Source organism: Phocoena sinus, chromosome 5 (genome assembly GCF_008692025.1).
Source record: "Phocoena sinus isolate mPhoSin1 chromosome 5, mPhoSin1.pri, whole genome shotgun sequence".
Taxonomy (NCBI): domain Eukaryota; kingdom Metazoa; phylum Chordata; class Mammalia; order Artiodactyla; family Phocoenidae; genus Phocoena; species Phocoena sinus.
Window position 1 is genome coordinate 119423759 of NC_045767.1, and position 21301 is coordinate 119445059.

The 21301-nt window shown below is 53.4% G+C and overlaps 2 protein-coding genes across 4 annotated transcripts in view; one reads left to right on the top strand and one right to left on the bottom strand.

Annotated features, from left to right (window-relative positions):
• PPP2R2C (protein phosphatase 2 regulatory subunit Bgamma) overlaps window positions 1–3078 on the top strand; it is a 137490-nt gene extending 134412 nt beyond the window's left edge. For both annotated transcript variants that reach the window (XM_032633684.1, XM_032633683.1), the window contains exon 9: window positions 325–3078. In XM_032633684.1, coding sequence (XP_032489575.1) covers window positions 325–616 — 292 coding nt within the window. In that variant the 3' untranslated portion in view covers window positions 617–3078. The remainder of the gene's footprint in view (window positions 1–324) is intronic.
• An 11783-nt stretch (window positions 3079–14861) lies between these two features.
• WFS1 (wolframin ER transmembrane glycoprotein) overlaps window positions 14862–21301 on the bottom strand; it is a 28022-nt gene continuing 21582 nt past the window's right edge. The window contains exons 8-9 of one of the 2 annotated variants that reach the window (XM_032633242.1): window positions 21140–21280; window positions 14862–17508 (exon numbers count right to left, since the gene is read on the bottom strand). In XM_032633242.1, coding sequence (XP_032489133.1) covers window positions 15700–17508; window positions 21140–21280 — 1950 coding nt within the window. In that variant the 3' untranslated portion in view covers window positions 14862–15699. The remainder of the gene's footprint in view (window positions 17509–21139; window positions 21281–21301) is intronic. The other variant, XM_032633243.1, reaches the window with a different exon arrangement.

A 21301-nucleotide genomic window follows, 5' to 3' on the forward strand; every position in this document is an offset into this window, starting at 1 on the left:
AGAATGCTCGTTAGGAGAACACGGGAGGTCTGTGAACACCTGCACATTGATGGTGTGCAGACAGTGATCATTTAGTCACTCAACTATTCAGACAACAGGAGGGTCCTGGGTCCCCACCAGGAGGCCACATCTGGCTGATTCAGGGGCCTGCCTTTTGTCAGCGTAGAGTTGAGATGTGAGGGAGGACAAGAGACCCTAAGAGAAGGTGGGAAGAGGCAGGCGTGTCCCCCGTCTGCTTCCCGGGCGATGGCCCTGCAGCCCCGGGAGGAGGGGCGGGCTTCTCTCTTCTGTTGCCCTGCCTGACGCCGCTCCGTCTCCCGCCAGCGTCATCATGACCGGGGCCTACAACAACTTCTTTCGCATGTTTGACCGGAACACCAAGCGGGATGTGACCCTGGAGGCGTCGCGGGAGAGCAGCAAGCCCCGGGCGGTGCTCAAGCCGCGGCGCGTGTGCGTGGGCGGCAAGCGGAGGCGGGACGACATCAGCGTGGACAGCTTGGACTTCACCAAAAAGATCCTGCACACGGCCTGGCACCCGGCCGAGAACATCATCGCCATCGCGGCCACCAACAACCTGTACATCTTCCAGGACAAGGTGAACTCCGACATGCACTAGGCGCCACACGGCCACGCGCGGAGCGGCCACCAGGGGGCGCCGGGCCGTCCGTCCAGCATCCCGGGGCCGGACCGCCTTTGCTGGTGATTGTTTGAAAACAGGAAAAAGGATTCACAGTAAACCGACGTGATTGTCGGCCTTGAAGTTCAGTTCTTTCATCCCGTACTTTAACCGCGTGCAGTCGTTCCCACCTTATTAGGATTTTTACCTCTGCGCGTTAATTTTTCACTCCAGAGGTTCCTTTCTGGGGACGAGGGAGCCCCGGAGCCATTTCTCTCGCGCGCCTCACTGGCCCCAGATCAGGGCTCCGGGGACGGAGAACGAAGCTCAAACAAGCCAGCCAGGGATTCTTTTGATGATAAATGGAGCAATTGCCACTGTTTCAGAGCCGAGGGTCTCACTGTTTTGCTTTTTGGATCGTGAATTCATGCTGAGAATTTGCAAGCTCTTTTAGGTTATTTTAATGTCTTTGAATATCCCAGGTCTGTTACAGTTTCTTGAGAGGAAGGGGAATGGAATCCCATGTGTGTGCCTGTTTTCTTCACCATTTAAACAACCCTTCGCGAGCATCTGCCCCGTGCTGGGCGTGGTGCCAGCCCCCCAGGCCCATGCGTCTGTCCCTGCAGCCGCCCTGTGGCTCTCCTGTCATCCTGCAACCGTCACTGACACCTCGTGGGAACTCGTACTGGCTCCCTCCATGATCTTTCTGCATCTTCATCACGACCCTGTGAACTGGGTGCCTATTCATTTCCTCCATAAATGCCAACTGCGCACTGAGTGCCAGGCTCTGTGCCAGGTGCCAGGGATTAAAGGTGAATAACTTGTCATTCCCATTGTGCGTACAAGAAAACTGAGGCCCAAGGCCTGCACCAACCAAGGGGGGAGTCAGGAATCCCATCCAGGCGCTCCCACAAGGCCCTTTATAACCCACCACGTTGGTGGCTTATGTTAAAGCAGCATTCTAGCCTGGAAGCTTCTGGAAACATCTCTTCATCTTGTGAAGCAGGACAGAGCAGGTGGGACAATGACGAGGGTCCGGGGAGAATCGAGACACAGAATGCAGAAGACCCCCGGGGTGCCCCTCACCTGTTGGGTAACGAGGAACTCCGCCCTCTCTCCACTCCACATCTGTACCCCAGCTCCTTTTCCAGATGCACTGAACTGCCTCCAAAAGAAAATTGCATGTTATGACCATTTTAGGATATATTTTCTTTTATGACCCTCAGTCCCGAAGGACACTTCCCCTCGGGCCACAGAGAATGCGGTATTTCCAGGACAGTTCCTCCCGCTGTCAGGACCAGATCGGCCCACCCACCCACCACGCCCACTTGTCTTTGCCCTTGGAACTGGCAGCAGAGCCACGTGGCTTGCATTTTGATTCAAAAAGCGGAGTTCAGAGGCCCAACCGAATCCGACATTTTTTTTTTACAAGATGTAACCTAACCCAGGAAATAGGCCCAACCCGAGATTTTTCTCAACAGATAATGGTCTACTTTTGTGTGTGTCAAAGCACAGCACGCATGTGCACTCACTTCCAGCCATACGATAATTACACAAGGAAATGGGTCCATTGATTTTTTTTTCTTAATCAACATGAATGAAGAATGTTTGTTTATATATCACTGTAAAATCCAGGTGACCTGGACAGTATTATATGTACATATCTATTCTAACTAAAGTTAACAATCACAGGGATGGATTCCTCTTTTTCCCTTTGTAAAGAGGTTCAAAATGTGGTAAATTGTATAGAAATCTTGTTGAAGCCAAAATCCAGCTCTGAGGGCCTTACACAATTACTGGGGTATTTGGTGTGATCCATTTCCCTTTGTGATTCAGATGCTGAGAGGAAATTTGCATTTGCAGATAGAGGTTACTGTCAGATCATAGATTTAACATGGACCATTTCTACAAAGTGCAAATCTGTATTCAAAAGGAGGTCTTAATACAGTTCCTGGTTCCTTACTCTGTTTTAAACTTTGGATACCAAACCAGAAAGGAAAAAAAAAAAAAGGGAAAGAAAGAAAAAGATCTCAGAAGAAAAAGCATGCCTTTGGATCCCTGGAAGATAGTGATGTCCAAAGCAAATTATGAATAAAATGTGTGTTGAGAAAAGATGCTGAGGGGGAGGGGCAAAACTAGACATGGCAGAAGGGCCAGTAACATAGTCACAAACTTTGCTTCCTTACCGTTTAAATTTTCTGCTCTTCTTGAATGTACGGGCGTTCACATAGTCATTGTGAAGTTGTTGAGTTGTTTTTGTTTTTATTTCAATACTCTCTGAGGACTGATCGCTCGGTGGCATCGGATAAGTGGTGGTAGAGTAGACAGGCCTGACCATTTTGGACTCTGTAACTCATAGGTGCATTCTTGTTTTCTTTGGTGTCTCACAAACTATCCAACTGTTGAATAAAATTATAAATATGTTAATACCAGCTTTTTCCAATAAAATAACAAATGTTACATGGAAAATGAGGCTTGGAATGCTGTTTGTTTTTAATGGGCCATGGGTCCCGTCGGGAGGCACATATGGCGGATGGGGATACACAAGGGAAGCCTGGCTCACTTCCAGGCTTTCCTGCCTCCAGATTCTACGGCAGCCTTTAACCTTTCCGAGCTCTGATTTCAACACTGAGGAAATGGAGCTGATGATAGTACTGACCTCGTGGTTTGGGGTCGTGAGGGGAGGGGTGAGATTAAATTGGATAAGGCCTGCAAAGTGCAGTGCCTGGCACGTAAGCTCTCAATAAATGACAGCTGTCTTGTTTTGTTTTGTTTTGTTTTGAAGCAAGGAAGCATAGCCCACCATGATTTTCAAACATTCTCACACTCTCCCCTCACCTTTTTTGAGCCTCACATCCAACTTGAGAATATGGCACAGATGAGGAAACTGAGGTTCAGAGAGGTGAAGGAATTGGCTCAAAATCACACAGCTAGCAGGTGCTGGAGCCACGTTTCTAGTTTGGTCCAGTTAACTCCTAATACGGTGCTCCCCCAGCAGCACCACCACACATGCTTCAGTGTCCTGGGGAACAGGATCTGGGAGGAACCAGACCACAGGGCATCTGGATTGGTTCTGGAAGCCAGACAGTCCCAGCCCCACATGCTGCAATGGCTGAGATAAGCCAGAGACTGTGTGGGGAAGCGCTTCATGTACCCCGTGGCTTCCCTGCTCCCCTCCTGGGAGCCCAGGCCTTGCCTCCACTTTCAAGAGGGTGTTTTAACTTCGGGCCCAGCAGGAGGAAGGAAGTGGCTGTGCTGGTGGGTGTGCTGGCAGGACTTTGGCTAAGTTCTTCATCAACCACTCCACCCCAGGACACTGATAAAGGAGGGGAAACCACTTCCGGGCTGTGTGACCTTGGACAATGGGCTAACCTCTCTGAACCCCATGTGTAAATAGAGGGCGATGCCACTCCTTCTTGCTGGGATGACTAGTGAGGTAATAAAAAATACCTTGTTAAACCCATGGTAGTATCTCGTTTAGGCTTCATGTTTTGCCTTTTTGTGGGGGGAGGGGGGGGAGTACTAGTGTTATACCCATTTTACACCTGGAGAAACTGAGGCTTAGGGAGAGTAAGATTTCACTTGTGCCGAAATTCATAGAACTTGTAAGTTGAGGAGTCTGAATTCAAACTCAGATGGTGGAAGCGCCGGCGCATGGCAGATGCCCAAAGGATGGTGACGATACCGTGGTCTCAGCCCTACCAAATCCAGCCCCACCCAGCACTGACTGAGCACCACCTCTGGGACTCCACAGGTGTGATTAAGATGATGGACCTTGAGATGGGGAGCATATCCTGGATTATCCAGGGAGGAGCAGTCTGTCACATGAGTCCCAGAAGGTAGAGAACCTCTGTTGGCTGTACTCAGAGGGAGATGCAGCAGTGCAAAAAGGGTCAGAGACATGTGACATGAGGACTCCACCTGTCATCGCTGGCTCTGAAGATGGAGGAAGGGGCCACAGGCCAAGGAGTGTGGGTGGCCTCTAGGAGCTGGAAAAAGCAAGGAAATGGATTCTCCCCTAGAGCCTCTGGAAGGAGCACAGCCCTGCCGACACATCGATTTTAGCCCAGTGAGACCAGGTGGGACTTCTGACCGCCCCCCACCCCCCGCCGCAGACTGTAGGAGAATAAGTGTGTTGTTTTAAACCACTCCAGTTTGTGGTCCTTTGTCGCAGTGGCTCTGGGGAGTGGACACACTCAGGTCCCTTCATTCTGATCTCACAGCCGACACGTTCGGCAGATTCCTGCCCACTTTCACAGGTGAGGACCCCAGAGGTCCAAGTACTCGCCTCAGGTGGAGCAGCAAAGGCGGGACCGGCCTCCACGTGGCCTTTCTTGGGGGCAGCCAGGGTGGGGCCTTGCCGGGAGCTCTGAGCCGTGCTCAGGGGCTGGCAGCCAGATGGTAGCACAGAGGGGTGTGGGGCTGCTAGAGGGCCGGGGCCCTGCGCGGAGCGGCACACGTGGACGAGCCCCCGGGCTGAGCTGTGGGCAGGCCACAGGGCGAGCGCTCCAGGGGCCACGTGAAACAAGGCTCAAACTCTGCTCCCCTCGCCAGACCTCTTCCCAACTGCAGACCACCCTCTGCTCAGGTGAAAGCAGAGCCATCACCCTGTTTCCCCCGAGCCCTGAGCCTCTGAGGCTCCTGACACCCACTGGAGTATGCCCTTGAGCCTTGGCCTGGAGTGCGGGCCCCTCGGTGACTTGCCCAGCTGCCCTGTCAGCATCCTTACCCTTCACGCTCCGTGTCGTTGTTGTATTAACAGCGGGCACTTCTGAGCCGTGCGCTGCACCAGGCACCGTGCTGAGAGCTTTTTGTGAGCTTTTCTCATTTCCTCGGCAAGTCGCCGTAAATGAGGATGCTGTGATTTCCTTATTTTACAAAGATGGAAACTGAGGCACAGAGAGAGAGGGGTACCTCACCCAAGGCCACAAACTGGGGATCCGCCCCCAGGCAGTGTGCCCCCAGACTGGGTCCTGGGGTCGCCGCCACCTGAGCCACCTCAGGTCCCCATGGGTGCCATCCGAGGGGTGTTTTCGGGCCACTGCTGCTTTTCCTCTGCTGGGAACTAACTGGAACAGCAGGCTGGCTCAGGGCCTGCAGAAGTGGAACCGCTCGACGACGATACTTTAGCAAAGGCTTACCAGCTTGGAGGGATGGTTTCCTAGCAACGGAGAAGCTTATAGAGCTCAAGATAATTGCCCGAGTTGTGAGTGATTCATTTAAAACAGCCATGTCCTCTTTTAAAAAACAAAGCCCCATTGTCGCTACCTGGATGCTGTTAGAATTCCACATGGGGCCCACACAGTCAAGTGACAATGAATTTCAGAGAGGAACTGACATCCGCAAAAGGCAGCAATATTAGGAAGACAAAAGTAAAAATAAAAATGGAAAGGAATCCATTATTAAAATGATGCAAAAAGATGTACAAACATGCAAAATAGAGATGGATGGCTGGAGAAGTGACTTATTCATTTAATACACGTGTAACACCTATGAGGGGTGCCAGATGAGAACTAACTTCACCATTTACCTTTACAAACCTGCTTAATCACTCATTTGTTCGCTCGACAAATGTTCTTTGGGTGCCCACTATGTGAGCAGCACAGAGGCTAAGTGGTTCAGGGCAGGGACGCTGGAGCCCAGTTCAGGGATTCAAAGCCTGGCTTTGATGACAGTTGTGGATCTTGGGGACATTACCTACCTTTCCCGTGTCTCAGTTTTCTCATCCACAAAGCATGGAGAATGATAGCACCTACCTCGTGGGGTGGTGCAGATTAAAGAAGAAAATCCTGGCAGAAGTGGTCAGCACGGAGCCTGGGCCCCCTGGAAGCATGTTGAATGACATCATCGCTCTGCCCTCGCACTGGGACCAAGCTTCAGTGAAGTCTTGCCAAACCCTGCAGCTCCGTCCCTGTGGGAAATCAGGGTAGCCTGTGTCCATGCTGAGAATGAAGCCGCCTTGCGCGGAGGGCAGCAGGGAGCCTGCGGGAGGGAGGAGGGGGCTGGGGGAGGGCGAGGTCGGGGAGGAGAGGGGTTTGCTGCACCCGGAGCCAGCAGGCTGACCAAACCACCGACACCACTCAGGAGGGTGGTGTGGGCTCTGCATGCACCCCCAGGACCCCTGGCACTGCTGGCCAGAATCTGGAGTCCCTGCAGCCACGCAGGCTGGGAGGGCAGGGATGCGGTTCATCACCACCAGCAGCCACGTTCCCCTCTACTGGTAACTGGGCTATGAGCTGGTTCGGGAGAAACCTCCGCTCCTTTATGTGTGCAGGCTGGGTGCAGCGCTGGACCGAGTGTCTTGCCTGCTTTAGTCATGGGGTCAGTGTATGAGCCAAGCGAGGCCAACCCAACCTCTCCCCTGACTCTCAGGACAGGAGAAGAATGTTGTATCCATTCCAATTACTTCCAGTGACCAGAAATTAGGCCCACAGCAGGGGAGGCTGGGAAACAGGGCTGTTCCTGGGCAGCCAAAGGTCCAGCTCAAGGTCAGGGCTCTACTACCAGAGAAGAAGGGCACCTGCGAGGGATAAAGATAAATGGAGTGGTGCTGGTATCTGCTAATGCTGGAACCGTGCAGAACCCTGTGCGGGCCCCCTCCCAAGTACAAAGGTCCCTCAATGTCCCCTGCCTCTTGTTTGTATAAAAGCTGAGGTCTCCCAGGCCTCCCTGAGTCACAAAAGAGCAGGCTCGAGCAGTTAACAATGAGGACGATAGAGTCACAGATTCAGTAGCTGATGTACATTCCTGAGTTGTTTTACAGATACTATAACTGCCACCAGAGGGAGAGCTAACTGCATGATGACAGGACTGCAGCCATGACATAAGCCGCTCTTTCCTGAGCAGTATTGAATCTGTGGCCAGCACAATTCCAAGAACTGCCCTCAAGAGAACGGGATTAACACTACAGCTCATAATAATCTATATCTTTGTGGGCATCAAAATAATAGTAGCTTGTTCTGCCCGTATATGTAAATGGGCAGCTACAACTGTCAGCACAGAGACGCTTCAAACCCATGTCGCTACCTTTCACTCTAAGACCTCGACGCCCTTTCTCAGGATTAAGCAGTTACAGAAGATGGACCTTCATCCTTAATCCCATAGAAATGGAATGATATCTGAAGGGGGGGGATTTGTAAATAGCTCTTTGCAGGAAACAGTCCTCTGCAGGAAATCCCTTTTCTCTTGTCACTTTAGCAAAACTACATCGTGACTAACTTTTAAATCAGGCGCCCCCATGCCCTACTCATCTCTGGCCCAAGCACACCTTTCAAATCTTTTGCTCACACAATACCTTCCTGATTTGTTGGTTCTTTCTGTAGATCAAGAAGTAGGAATAAAGAATAAGTAATTAACAGATGACAAGATCGCTTCCCTAGCTTCCCCTTCAGTAATCTCACAAACTGTGTGAACAAGATATTATCTAAAGAAAGGTCGTGAGGAATTGACAAGTCTGCACACAAGCCTGCACACAGAGGGAGATGGCGACGGCCCTGAGCTCCCATCTCAATGATTAACTGAAATTATTTCCCTTATTCCCTTTAAAAACCTTCATGGGGCTTCCCTGGTGGTGCAGTGGTTGAGAGTCCACCTGCCGATGCAGGGGACGCGGGTTCGTTCCCCGGTCCGGGAGAATCCCAGCGGAGCGGCTGGGCCCGTGAGCCATGGCCGCTGAGCCTGCGCGTCCGGAGCCTGTGCTCCGCAACGGGAGAGGCTACAACAGTGAGAGGCCCGCGTACCGCAAAAAAAAAAAAAAACGTAGCTAGGTACCCTTTTAAGGATATCCTAATCTACTCATTTTGCTTTCTAAAAGTAACTACTGTGTCCATTTTATTTTTTCATCCATTCATTTCATATATAATTTATACCCCCCATCTCCCCCTATCTGCAGAAAGGTTTTGAGGCCCCTGGGAATTTCCACCTGTCAAGAGCACTTATGGTCAGAACACAGAGGTCTTCTGTCCCCCGTGTAACAGGAGGACGGCCACTCTCCTCCTCGCTCAGTACCGCCATAAATGTGTACTTCAGCTTCCACTACAGGAAGAGAACTTCAAACTGCTCTATGGAGCTGGGAGGAAATGGCCAGGCAGAGGGCCAGCAGGGGGGCTTGAGTCTGAGCTGCATTAAGACTCGGCTGTGTGGGCTGGAAGAGAACACTAACTTCCTGACCCACTCCATTTCTGTATGAGTTTCCTGTGGCTGCTGTAACCAGTGACCACAAACTTAGTGACCCAAAACAATCCACATTCATTATCTTACCGTTCTGGAGGTCAGACTCTGAAATGGGTCTCACCGGGCTAATATCAAGATGAAAACTCCCAAGCAGGGCCGGTTTCCTCTGGAGACTCTAGGGGAGAATCCATCCCTTGCCTTTTCCAGTTTCTAGGGGCATCTACATTCCTTGGTTCATGGTCCCTTCCTTCATTTTCAATCCAGTAGCATATCATCCTCAATCTCTCTCTCCCTGATAATACTCCTGCCCCTCTCTCATAAGGACGCTTTTGATTGCATTGCATCCACCTGGCTAATCCAGGATCCTCTCCCATCTCAAAACCCTTAACCCATCTGCGGAGTCCCTTTTGCCTCGTTTAGAGGATTAGCACATAGACACCTCTGGGGGTGGTTATTTTCCCTCCCGCATCTTCAAAGTGGAAATGTCTATCTTGCAATGACTGCCATGATGATTAAAGGAGAAAACACACGAACCCTGGCAAATTGGACAGGAGCCTCTAAAGCGCTCATGGCAGGTAATTGTGGCCCCTTTCTCTACTGGGCATTATGTCACTTTATTATTGGCTGATGGTCCCCCCAGCCCCCCACCAGGAAACGTCACACCCACCAGGGTGGGGACCGCTTTGTTCACTGCTGCATCCCCTGTACCTGAGAAGAACACAGCACACCGTAGGTGCTCAGCATTTGTTAAACGAATGAATTTTCTTTATTCCATGATGACAAGCAGCACTTTTCCCCAGGTGAAGACCCTGCCAGGTGCAGGGAGCTCTCCCAGCGCTTCTCGGTGAGGTTTACGTGTGCACAGCAGGCTGGTGTGGCTTTAACCCTGACATCTGGACATGCAGATTGGGAGTTGGGATGGTTAAAGGATTCTGTTGTCTCACGGCACGTTCAGGAACGACAAGGTCCTGCTTTATGGACAACTTTGAAACAGGTACATGCAGAAATTTGGGTTTTTGCAGTTACATGACGTGTGATTGGGATATAGGAGTGGAAATGAAAAAATGGAAAAGAGCATTTGAATAACTGAACGTTGAAGAGCTGGTCTTTAGCAGCACGTCCACAGGGGAGTGCGGCCTTTCTGATACTGCTGTCCGCCCCTCAAGAGGATGGACAGGGCAGGTTCCGTGAAAGAATACCCCTCTGGGGCACTCAGAAGCGGGGGTGGTCTCACTGCCATGCGTGGGAAGCTCTGGTGCCAAACCCTCTCCAGGCCTCAACTGGGTCTTCCCCGAGCAGCGCAAACGCTCTGATGCTTCATGGAAGCGTCGTGAGACAACCCACCCACCACCACAGACCAGCCCCCCGTGCTCCCACAGGCCCAGAGAGATGAAGGCCTGGCAGGCGCTCAGACGTGGTGTGACCTGCTGGTGGCCCCTGCAGTCAGCACAGTTCTTTCCTGGCAGGCCCAAGCGTGGCCCCTGTGGGCAATGTTCTGAAAAGGGATTTTTTTTTTTTTTTTTTTTTTTGCAGTACACGGGCCTCTCACTGTTGTGGCCTCTCCCGTTGTGGAGCACAGGCTCCGGACGCGCAGGCTCAGCGGCCACGGCTCACGGGCCCAGCCGCTCCGCGGCATGTGGGATCCTCCCGGACCGGAGCACGAACCCGTGTCCCCTGCATCGGCAGGCGGACTCTCAACCACTGCGCCACCAGGGAAGCCCTGAAAAGGGATTTTAAGCCCCAGGAAAATGGTGGTTTCTTTGTGGCTCTGTAAAAAGAACAGGCTTTGGTTCTGTCCCAGCTCTGCCACCTCCTGGCCATGTAACTTTGGCCAAGTCCACACAACGTGAACATGAACCTTTAACAATTCTCATGTGTAAATGTTGGCAGGGGGCCGGCCATGGGACCTAGTTCTCAGGACCAAACAGCCTCATGTAAACAAAGTGACGCTCAGAGACCTAGGTCCCCTACCCCCCTCACAGAGGGTGGGGATCAGCTCCCGGAAGCAGGATTCTGCCGCCAACAGCCTGACCTCTGCAGATCCCTCCATGCGCCTACCACCTGGTCCTGGGCCCGGCAGACAGCGGCCTGTTTACCAACAGGAAAGGAGGACAGCAAGCAGGCCGGGGACCCTCAGGGCCACAGGGGTCAAGGCCATTTGGTGTTTATGGCCCCGTGGAAGCATCCATAGAAGTAGTATCTACCACCAAAGGGCCAGCTGGCCAGGTCTGCTGGGAGATGGGGGATGACCTTTCCACTGTCTCCTTTCTCCTCCACACGGTGCCTTAAAGTACCCTCTGACCCATTTTCCAGAGCTCAGCCCTGACCTTATGAGGACCCTGGCTTCAGAGTCAAGAGAGGGGCTCTAGCTGCCTGCAGGACAGAGACTCAATTCCAACCTGGCCTTTGGATCCCAAGCTCTATCCTCTGGAACCCCCTGGCGTCCTGGGCGACGCCTGAGGCGTCAATGGGTGCCCTGAAGGTTGAATAGTCTTCCTCTGACCTCACCAAATCCAGTCTCTCCCCTTGTTATCAAAATGGGGCAAACCCCACATCCTCCCAGAAGCCTTCCGGACCCCGTCTCCCTCCCCAGGCTGAAGTTCTGCCTTCTCTGGGCCCCCATAGCACTTCCTGTGTCTGAAGGCAGGAGGGCACTTCTGACTCTGCACTGGGGCCCACACACATCTGACTTGTGTGATTTCCCTGAGGGTGGAAACTGGGTTTGATTCCAACCGTGCAATTACAGCATCTGCTCAGCATCACAGGGCAATAAATATTTGTTCGAGGGCGGCAATGAACGCCATCAGAGCTCATTAGTTAAGTTAAATAAGGCATGTTTTCGATGATAAGTCATACGTATTAGCCAACCTTTTCTGGATGCGTAGTCACGAGGAAGTAAAGCTGTGATGCAGGCAGAAAGGCAGGACTGTGTGTCCCGGCAGGTTTGGTGGTTGGGAGGTGGATGCAGACAGAGCATCGTCTGACACCAGTCCCCCTGTTTGGATTAAGCCACTCCAATAAGTTCCGTTCAGCTAAACATGGTTATTTTCACAAAGGTTAAACTTTTTAAAAGCTAGACGGGACATTCGTCTGGTGAGGGCCTATATAAAGGTTCTTAATTGGTTCTAAAGTTCCATGAATGCTTAACTTCATTTAAAACATTCACAAGTGTACTGAGATTTACTAGTGCCTGACACTGTTGTGACCACCCTGCGATAAAATTAACTAGTTTAATCCTAAAAACAACCGATGAGGCAGGCCCTGTGACATCCCCAATTTACAGAAAAGGCACCGGAGGCCTGGAAAGTGTGAATCTGCCCGAGGTCACACAGCTGGGATGAGGGGTTCAAACCCACCAGGTGGCTTCCTGTTCTCATCTGCTGCATAGGTTACACCTGAACTTACAAATAACACTGTTTTTGCATGGAGTTCTGTACATTTGTTTTTGTTTATTTGTTTGTTTGGGTATAGAAAAGAATTTCTTTATTGCCTTGCCAGGCAAAGGGGGACACAGCGGGCTTCTGCCCTCAAAAACTGTGTGTCCCAACCCAAGGCTTTGGTGAGGAGTTTTATAGCAGTGGCTCAAGTGTGGGTTGCTGATTATTATCAGGGTGCGGGCAGGGTGCGGGTGCCTGCACTCCTTTAATCTGGCCTCAGGTAGTTTCCTGATGAGCTTCTCTGGTTCTTGAGGTTGTCAAACTGTGACCTTCTCTGGAATGAAGAACGCTTCATCAAGTACTTAACATCCTCCATTTGTTGGGGATTTTAGTTTTGTAGAAGAGCTCAGAGATATTGTTATGTGTATCCTTTGAGGCAGAACCAGGACCTGCCCCAAGGCTGCACTATTGTTTTTTGACTGCTCCTCCCTTGTCTCTGCATTACCTCCTTTCCCTGGTCAACAGCTGTTTGAACCTGCCCTTTGGAACTCAGGGAAGGTCACAGAGGCTGAAACCTATTTCCTACAAACAAGAAACAGGGGACACAAAAAGGCTTCTGTGGCTAGGAGCCCCACAAGGTCCTCCTTGGCTTCAAGAGGAAACCAGGAAAAAGGCAACATTGCTGCTAACAAAGTCCTAAGGAAAAGTGTTCCTTCCCAAATGGGTTTGGATGAGGCACTGGTTTTTATGAGGAAGTTACATCAGACCATCAATAAACTCTTGTAAGATTCTTCCATCCAAAGTCGCTCTTTTCTTTATTCGTGTTTATACCAATTATCTGTTCCTTGAGAATGTGAAAGAAGTTTCTCTTAAAACTTTCTTTTGAGACTGATGGGGGTGTGTTCGGGGCAAGCTGCTCCAAGATGTGCCACTCTGGCATGTGGATTATTTAGAACTGAAAGGAAGCAAGACCCAAAAGACTCAGGAAGAACCTTTGAACTTCACCCTTACTGCCTAAAATATTTAAGACAGAAAGCCTGTTCCAGGAAGGAGTTATCACCGTAGATAACTGTAGTAAAGTACTGAACGAAGTGTGGTAAACAGGGAGGAACCTAGCAAGGCCCATCTGATCAAATACATTTGGCTTTTTTTTTTTTAATTTTTTGGCTGCGTTGGGTCTTGGTTGCTGCATGCGGGCTTTCTCTAGTTGCGGAGCATGGGCTCTAGGCACGTGGGCTTCAGTAGTTGTGGCACGTGGGCTCAGTAGTTGTGGCCCATGGGCTCTAGAGCGCAGGCTCAGTAGTTGTGGTGCACGGGCTTAGTTGCTCCGCGGCATGTGGGATCCTCCCGGACCAGGGCTCTAACTCGTGTCCCCTGCATTGGCAGGCGGATTCTTAACCACTGCACCACCACGGAAGTCCCACACTTGGTTTTTTAAACAGCGTTTCATTGCTAAGTAGTTTTGCAAACCACTGACCTAACCCAGACTTACATTTTATAGATCAGGACACTGGGACCTAGGGACAGGGGCTGAATGGCGGATGCAGGGCAATCCCCATGAGACCACACCACCCCCTGCTCCAAGGAGGTGCTCTGCTCAGGAGCTGAATAACAGCGTGACCCAGAGGACAGGGCACCGGCAGATCTCGGTCTAATACTGGAACCTGTTTTCTGTGGATCAGGGCTGTCACAGCACCTGCCCCCTGCCCAGTGAGGATCATATGAGGTCATCTGCATTCACTCAGAAAGCCAGGCAGCTTCCTCGCCCTCCGGACAATCAGTGGGGAGTCTGGGAGGCAAAGCTGAACTGTGAACTCACTTCATGGCCTCACAAACCTCCAGATCAGAGAGGGGAGTGGGGCTGACATTTAACCTCATCTCATTACCTGGGAAGAAACCCAGAGGCACAAAGGGATGCCACCCTCCTGAGCACTTCCCAACATGGGATTTCAGGCAGACCAGACCAGGCAGGAAGACAAAACAGAAAGAGTTAGCAATGCCGGGATGCAGCTGCCACCCACCAAGGTGAGATGAGTCTTCAAAACGGAGGTGGCCACACCCTGAGTCAACTCCAAACCACAGAAGGATGTGTGAACAACTCCAGGTTTCCTGACCACAGCAAAGAACTGGACATGCAGCTCACTGGGTGGGGGGCACTGCCCACCGGGGGGCAGGAGGAGACCAGGCTGTCCTCAACCTCAGGGAAGAAACCAAAGGCCGGAGGGACCCAGACAGACATGTCCCCCTGCCCAAGGGACCCAGACAGGCATACACCTGTGCTAAGTTTGCTGAGGGACCCCAAGCTGCTCTAGCCCCCCCTTAGATGGCTCAAGTTCTGATGATAATTCTATGGAATTATCATTGTTCATCACTGAATACAGGATACGGTTTCACAAGCAACACACTGCTGAACAACACAGCTACTGAACCACGAATAACCACGTATGTGCCCTTTCAGTGGTGATTTCAGTTTCACAAATAATCATGACCATGAGCATTTCACACCTAGTAAGACCCGGGCAGACAGCTGGGTGATGGCGCAAACACTGCAGGGGCCCCTGACCTAGTAGTGTCGGGGTCGCTCACTGAGAATCAGTTCTGCTCTTTGTAACCCCAGCTGCACTTGTATGTAACTCAGTACAAGGGTAGCCACCTGTTGATTCTCTTACACATACGAAAAAAAGGTTTCTTTTAAAGAAAGTAAAGGACAGTGGATTTCATCAAAGGTTTTTATTTCGGCTGCTTTAGGACCCTGACTTTCTGCTTTCTGGTTCTGAACATGGCCTAACGTTTCTGAGCACCGGGAGGGGACGCCCCGGGTTCCTTCTATTTCCTAGTGCTGGTGGATTCAGGCGAGACCCTCGCAAACTCACCCATTACCCACCAGACAGGAGAGCTGCGAGGCGGGCAGGCTGCAGGATGCAGAGCTCGGGGCTTCTGCGCGTGCAGCCTCCGATCTCAGAATCAGGCAGGGCCTTGGTCATATGACAGAGCGGCTCTGCAGGCCCCCAGGATCTACAAACAGCTGTCAAGGCTTAGCAGTGACCAAATAAATAAGAAAAGCTATCGTTGAGTTTACAGAGCAGCACTATTGGTTCTTTAAATAACAAACCCACACAGAAGTAAATGAGGGGCCGGGGCATGCGTGGAGGTGGTGGGGGAGGGAGGGCAGCATCTGTAAAGTGTTTCTCGGGCACAGGAATCCTGGCCTAGCCTGGCACACCAGCTGCGCACGGAGAGGTCGGGACTGCGGGTCGAGGCTGTGCATGCCATTTCCAACCACACTGGGCAGTCAAAGTGGACAGAGCTAAAGGAGTCAGCCCGTTCACAGAGGTGTGAGCAGACTACACGTGACAAATGGTCTCCAAAGCCCTGCGTTTGCGCATGCGTGCGGACACACACACACACACACACACACACACACACACACACACACGCACGCACAGTGGTTAGTGTTGCGCTGTTCAGCCGGGAGGCCGTGGGGGGAGGTCCTGGCAGCCACATGCACCGACACTCCTGCAACAGGACGCATCCTCAGGCCACCGACAGGAAGGGGAAGAAGAAGAAGTCGAAGGCGAACTTCACGGCGCCGTGCACGGTGCTGCGCCAGTCCCGCTCGACCTTCACCTGCCGCCTGGCTGGTGAGAGCTGCGCCATGCAGTTGAGGCAGCTGATGGCCTTGAGCTCGAAGACGGGCCACTTGCTGCCCAGGCGGCCCTCGAGGACGGTGCTGAACTCGATGACGCTGCCCTGGCGCAGGTGGAGCAGCACGTCCTTGAACTCGCTGCTGGCCCGCAGCACGATGTCCTTGGTGATGTCGTCCTCCTCGGGGCCGCGGGTGCCGTTGGCGCCACTGTAGGGCATGCCCACAGTGATCTCGAACTTGTGCCGGTCGAACTTCTTGATGTGGCAGGGGTGCTTGGCCAGCAGCTTGAGGCGGCAGAGCTCCTCCTCGGCCGTGGAGACGTTGCCCGAGCTGCAGGACGGGTAGGCCTCACCGTAGAGGCAGCGCACCCAGTCGCCGATGAAGAGCGGGAGCATGTTGATGGCCGACTCGGCGCTGTTGTCGATCTCCGTCACGCGGACATACTTGAAGCGGCCGGTCCACGTGACCCTGTGGCCCTCCAGGTGGCTGCAGAGGATCTGGGTGCGGGCCATGTTGGTCTCCTTCCAGGCCCTCGGCCCGCACAGGAAGCCGTACTGCTGCCAGGTCAGCGTGGAGTTGTAGACCTTCATGCCCTCCGAGCGGTACACGTAGAACCAGCAGAAGAGCACGATGGCCGTGATCCACACCAGGATCAGCTTGACGATGGAGCTCCGTGTCAGGGACTTGACCATCTCCACCGCGGAGAAGTTGGCCCTGGTCCACCAACGGACCAGCAGGGGGATGCTGCAGACCACCATGGTGACCACAACCTTGGTGAGCTCCAGGGACAAGAACCAGTGGGCCAACCGCACCGCAGCCATCAGCGCCAGGCCGGCCACCAGGATGGGGAGAGCGAAGAGGAAGAGGAAGTAGCCGATGGACGCACGCACCAGCCCCAGGCCGGTGGACTCGAGCAGGATGACCACGGAGAGCTCGCACCACATGAAGCAGACCAGGTAGGGGACCAGGTAGCAGTAGGCGCCCTTGAAGTTTCTCAGCTGGGCCATGCGGAAGAAGAGGTACAGCAGGTACACATAGAGCAGGCAGGGGATGCTGACGTTCAGGACGACGAAGTGGCCGACGGGCACCGTGAAGAAGGTCTGGCCCAGGAGCTTCAGGTAGCGCCAGTCGACGGGCACGGTGGGCAGAAGGGAGAGCAGGCCGGCCGCCACCTCAGTAAACAGGGCCCTCCTGGTGTAGGGCTCGGCCGAGGTGCTCAGGCTCATGTAGCTAGTGACCGTGAAGAAGACGGACACGACGGCCAGCTCCGAGCAGGGGATGCAGTCCTTGCTGGCGATGGGGAAGGAGAAGATGACGAAGAAGACAGACAGCAGGAAGTGGACGTAGGGCTCCAGGTGGTTCCAGCCGAAGTTCCCCTCGGCCTGCTCCACGTCCAGGTTGGGCTCGAATCGCAGGAGCAGGCTGGTGAGGGCACGGAAGCTCTCCCAGGCCTTGCTGTCCTGGAAAACCTTGAGGGTGCAGATGACCATGGAGATTAAGGACAGGTAGAAGACGACCAGGGGCACAAAGAAGGCGAAGAAGTCGATGGTGAGGTTGCTGACGATGAAGAAGAAGACCAGGGCGTTGATGTGGTGGGTAGGCACGAGGGTGGACAGCCAGTGCAGGCCCGCCCGCGACGCCACATCAATCAGGTACTCTTTCAGCTCCATGATGACGTGCAGCGGGTATCTGACCACCTGGGAGGAGGGGTGCAGACAAAGGAGGGGCACTGGAACGCAGCCAGGGTGGGAGCCCCACTCTCTGCCATGTCGCTGCTCTCTGTCACTCACCCGCACTGCCCCCGGCTCTGGGCAAAGCGAACTCGCCCGTCATTTCAACCACGGCCGGGCCCTTGGTCCGCACGGTCCCTCCACCTGTAACACCCTCTGCAGGTGGTGATGCTCCACGTGGTCTCACGAACCTTCCCTCGATCCCGCCCAATCCTGCAGGGCCCGGCCCCTCCCTCCCGCCCACCCCTGACTCCCAACCCTCCACCAGGGTCTCCAGACTTATGAGGGCTGGTCTTCGCTGCGAGACCTGGGGCGCCTGGCAGAGCCCACCTGGCCCCTTCTTCCCTCCCCACAGGCCTCACACTTGCAAAGATGACAGAGCACCGGGCTGCTTGCGTCTCAGCCACCCCTGTGGAGGGGACTTCACCGAGCCTCAGCGGCTCACCCATCCACCAAGGGGGAGAGGAACCACTGCTTTACCGGCCTACGCTGGGCTCTGACCGGCCCAGGAGCGGAGCAGGGACTCCGGGAAGGAGAGTTCGGCAGCCATGTGAATGGAAAGGGTTCAGCTGCGACGGGGCAGATGCGACGTCTTCACTGCGACAGGAGGCCCGATGCCAGCCGCCTGCACCCCCCACCCCTGCACACCGACTGCTCAGAACAGACGCACAACCCTCACAGCCACGTTCAAGGGCAGCACCGCTCCCTGCCTTGGGTCCCACTCCCCCGGGCTGTGCTCACTGCAAAGAGCAGCAGAAACCCTAGGCCTTTTCCACAACAGAAGATGAATAAGGGGCTGTGAGGGAAATGAGGGCGATTCTGCCACCCAGGGTGGCCCCCATACCTGCCTGGTTCTCTGTACAGAATCCTGGAGGCTTCCAGCCCCACCACGGTTCCGGGGAGACGGGAGGGAAGCCGAAGGGGGTGAATAAAGAAAGTAGCTGTGGGCAGTGCCGCTGCTCACTCGGTCCTCCTCAAGGAGGACCGCACCAGGGGCTGGGTCCTCGCAGAGGTCACCCACGCCTGGGGGCAGCAAAGCCCAGCTGTGCCCAGAGCCCTGTCAGCGCCCTGGTGAGGTGGGCAGCACAGCCTCCACCCACACCCTGGGGACAGACTCGCTCTGCCCCACCCACCAGAGGGCCGAGGAGGGGCAGGGATCCTGGGTGTGTACAACTGAGTGGCCGTCATCTGCCCAAGAGCCATGGCTGGCAGGCAACTCAGGATGACCAGGACGCCCGGGAGCAGCCAGGAGAGTGAGTCCCCCAGATGAGAGTGACCCGGGCTCACAGTGGAAACAGGAGTGTGTAAGACTGTGTGTGCGTGCATGCATGTCTACAGACACACACGCACATGCACGCAGAGCTGCATTCCTCCTGACGTGTTTGTGACGGTCCACTTACTCTCTGTTTTAGAATGGGCAAGAAAATGAACAAACCAGTAAACCAACTAAGGGCTCCCCCAGCTCACTGGGGCCAGCTTCCCAGAAGCAGACACAGCACCCACCCCACCTGGAGGTGGCACTAGGGGACGTCGGACGCCATAATCCTTGGTGTGGATTTCTGACACTTGCCAGACAGCAAACCAGTGTCTCCAAAAATAACCTGCTCCGGCTTCCTCTGGGAGGGGCCCCTTCGACCCAAAGCCACACACACCAGCTGAAACGCAACAGCACACAACAGCGATGCCGTGAGTGCGTCAGCGGCGGCCTCTCGGCTAATCCCTGTGGACGAGGCCTTTCTAACCAGACAGATGAGAGGCCCCCCCAGGGCGGCCATTCCCACAGCCATTCTCTCTCTGCACAACCAGCACTGGACAGCTTTGGGGGAGCTAGCCTGGAGGTACCCAAGTAGCTGGGACCTTAAAACTAATCTGAAATCCTATCCTAATGCTCAAAACCATTCACACTATTTTTTTTTTTTTTTTTTTTTGCCCATGAGGCCACACAATCACATGGTTGAGAGGACCTTTAAAAGACACAAAGCTTCTAGAACCTGATGTCCAATGGTGCCAGCCTCTGCCCGCACGGCGAGGCACCTGGGCCACCATGACCAGGAGTTCTCTCCTTTTAAGGTCTCAATTCTGTCCTTGTAGCTTCTACCCAAGCCCTACTTCTTGGGGCCCCACCAAATTGTGAGACTAGAAACCTTTTCTGTAGAGAAAGCCCAAACAAATTAAAATGAACTTTTCTTTGAGCAGGAGAGAAATTTTTAAAAATAAGTAGGGGGACTTCCCTGGTGGTCCAGTGGTTAGGACTCTGCGCTTCCGCAGCACAGGTTCGATCCCTGGTCGGGGAACTAAGATCCTGCATGTCGCACAGCGTGGCCAAAAAAAATGAGTAGGGAGTCAGTTCACGAAAGGACAGGACAGGGCAACCTGGCCAGGGCTGTGGTCACCAGTCGCTCGGCTAATGGGAGAAACCGAGCAAACAGCCTTTTACAACGGGGGAAGCCGACCAAGGAACCCACCGCTCACTCAGCAGGTCAACTAGACTCTGCTCGGACCTGAGTGAATGTTCATGTGCTGGATTCTCAATAATTTAATACAAAAACATTATGCCTTTAAAATATTCCTGAATTCATCTTTACGAAGGTTTCATCTGTCACCAAAGGCTTGAGAAGAGGCAGCTCGGAGCCTGGAACATCCCTGGGGGTCACATCAGCTCGCAGAGAGGCATCTGGCACTTCCCACTGGGGTGCTGAGGACTCCCCAGGCACGCGTCCTTTCTCTGTCCTCCAGGGGGCTAATAAAGGCTGGAACAGCTTTTAGTTCCAGGAGACGCCTGCTAGGATTCATCCTCTCTTTTTCCAAAGGCTTTTAATGAGACAAACTGTAAAAGAATCAAAGTGCTCTGACAACTTCAAAAACTGAAAGAAAAAAAAAAAAGAGCCTTATTTCTTTTCGGAATACTTCTTCCGAAGAGATTCTTTCGGAATCTCTTTTTCCCAAAAAGGACTTTCAGATATCTTACAGCACTGAGCTTGTTACCAGTAAGGAGGGTAACATAACTTGCTGTCCAAACCAGGATGCTTTTGAAAGCAGGCATTATTAGTAATTATGCCAGAACAATGCAAACTATGGTGTCCAGGCCAGGACCACCTGGCCCATGGGTCTTCTCCCACTACCCTTTCACCTTTGACCCTCACTGGCATTTGGGGAGCACCTCCTCTTTGCGAAGAACCACAGCAAATGCTCCACCTTCCCTCGCTCACTTTAATAAGAAAACTAATGTCATTTGTGAACACACTTAGCCCAGGCCTGCTTCCGAGTGGGCCTTCAATAAAAGCCATGGCCTCTCTGGTTGGCTTCCTGGGCCATCCCGACCCTGTGTCTCAGAACCTTCACCCTGGACACCCTACCTGCCCTCAGGGACTCTCACTCAGCTCGCTGGTCCTGAGCGTGGCCTTCACACCCACCTCTCTGGGCTGCAGTATCTCTGTGGGACTTGCTTCTAAGTCGGCCTCCCCACCCACCGAGGGCAGCTTTCTGAGCCTCCATTTCCAGGCCCCAGCACGGTGCTTACGTCAGCACACTTCCTGTCACCAGCCCCGACCCCGCTCGCACACACACAGCCCACTCTTCCAGGCTGACGGCAGCTCACACATGTCCCAAGGCAGCTGGGGATGCACAGAACCCGATGGATTCTTGCGTGACTAACGCCAGGACCTCTGTGACGCTTCGCCTGCTCAGAGGCCCTTGTGCTGGCCGGGGCCCTCCTGGCCAGTCGTGGTGATGGACCTGTCTGGGGCCAGATAGCCAGACT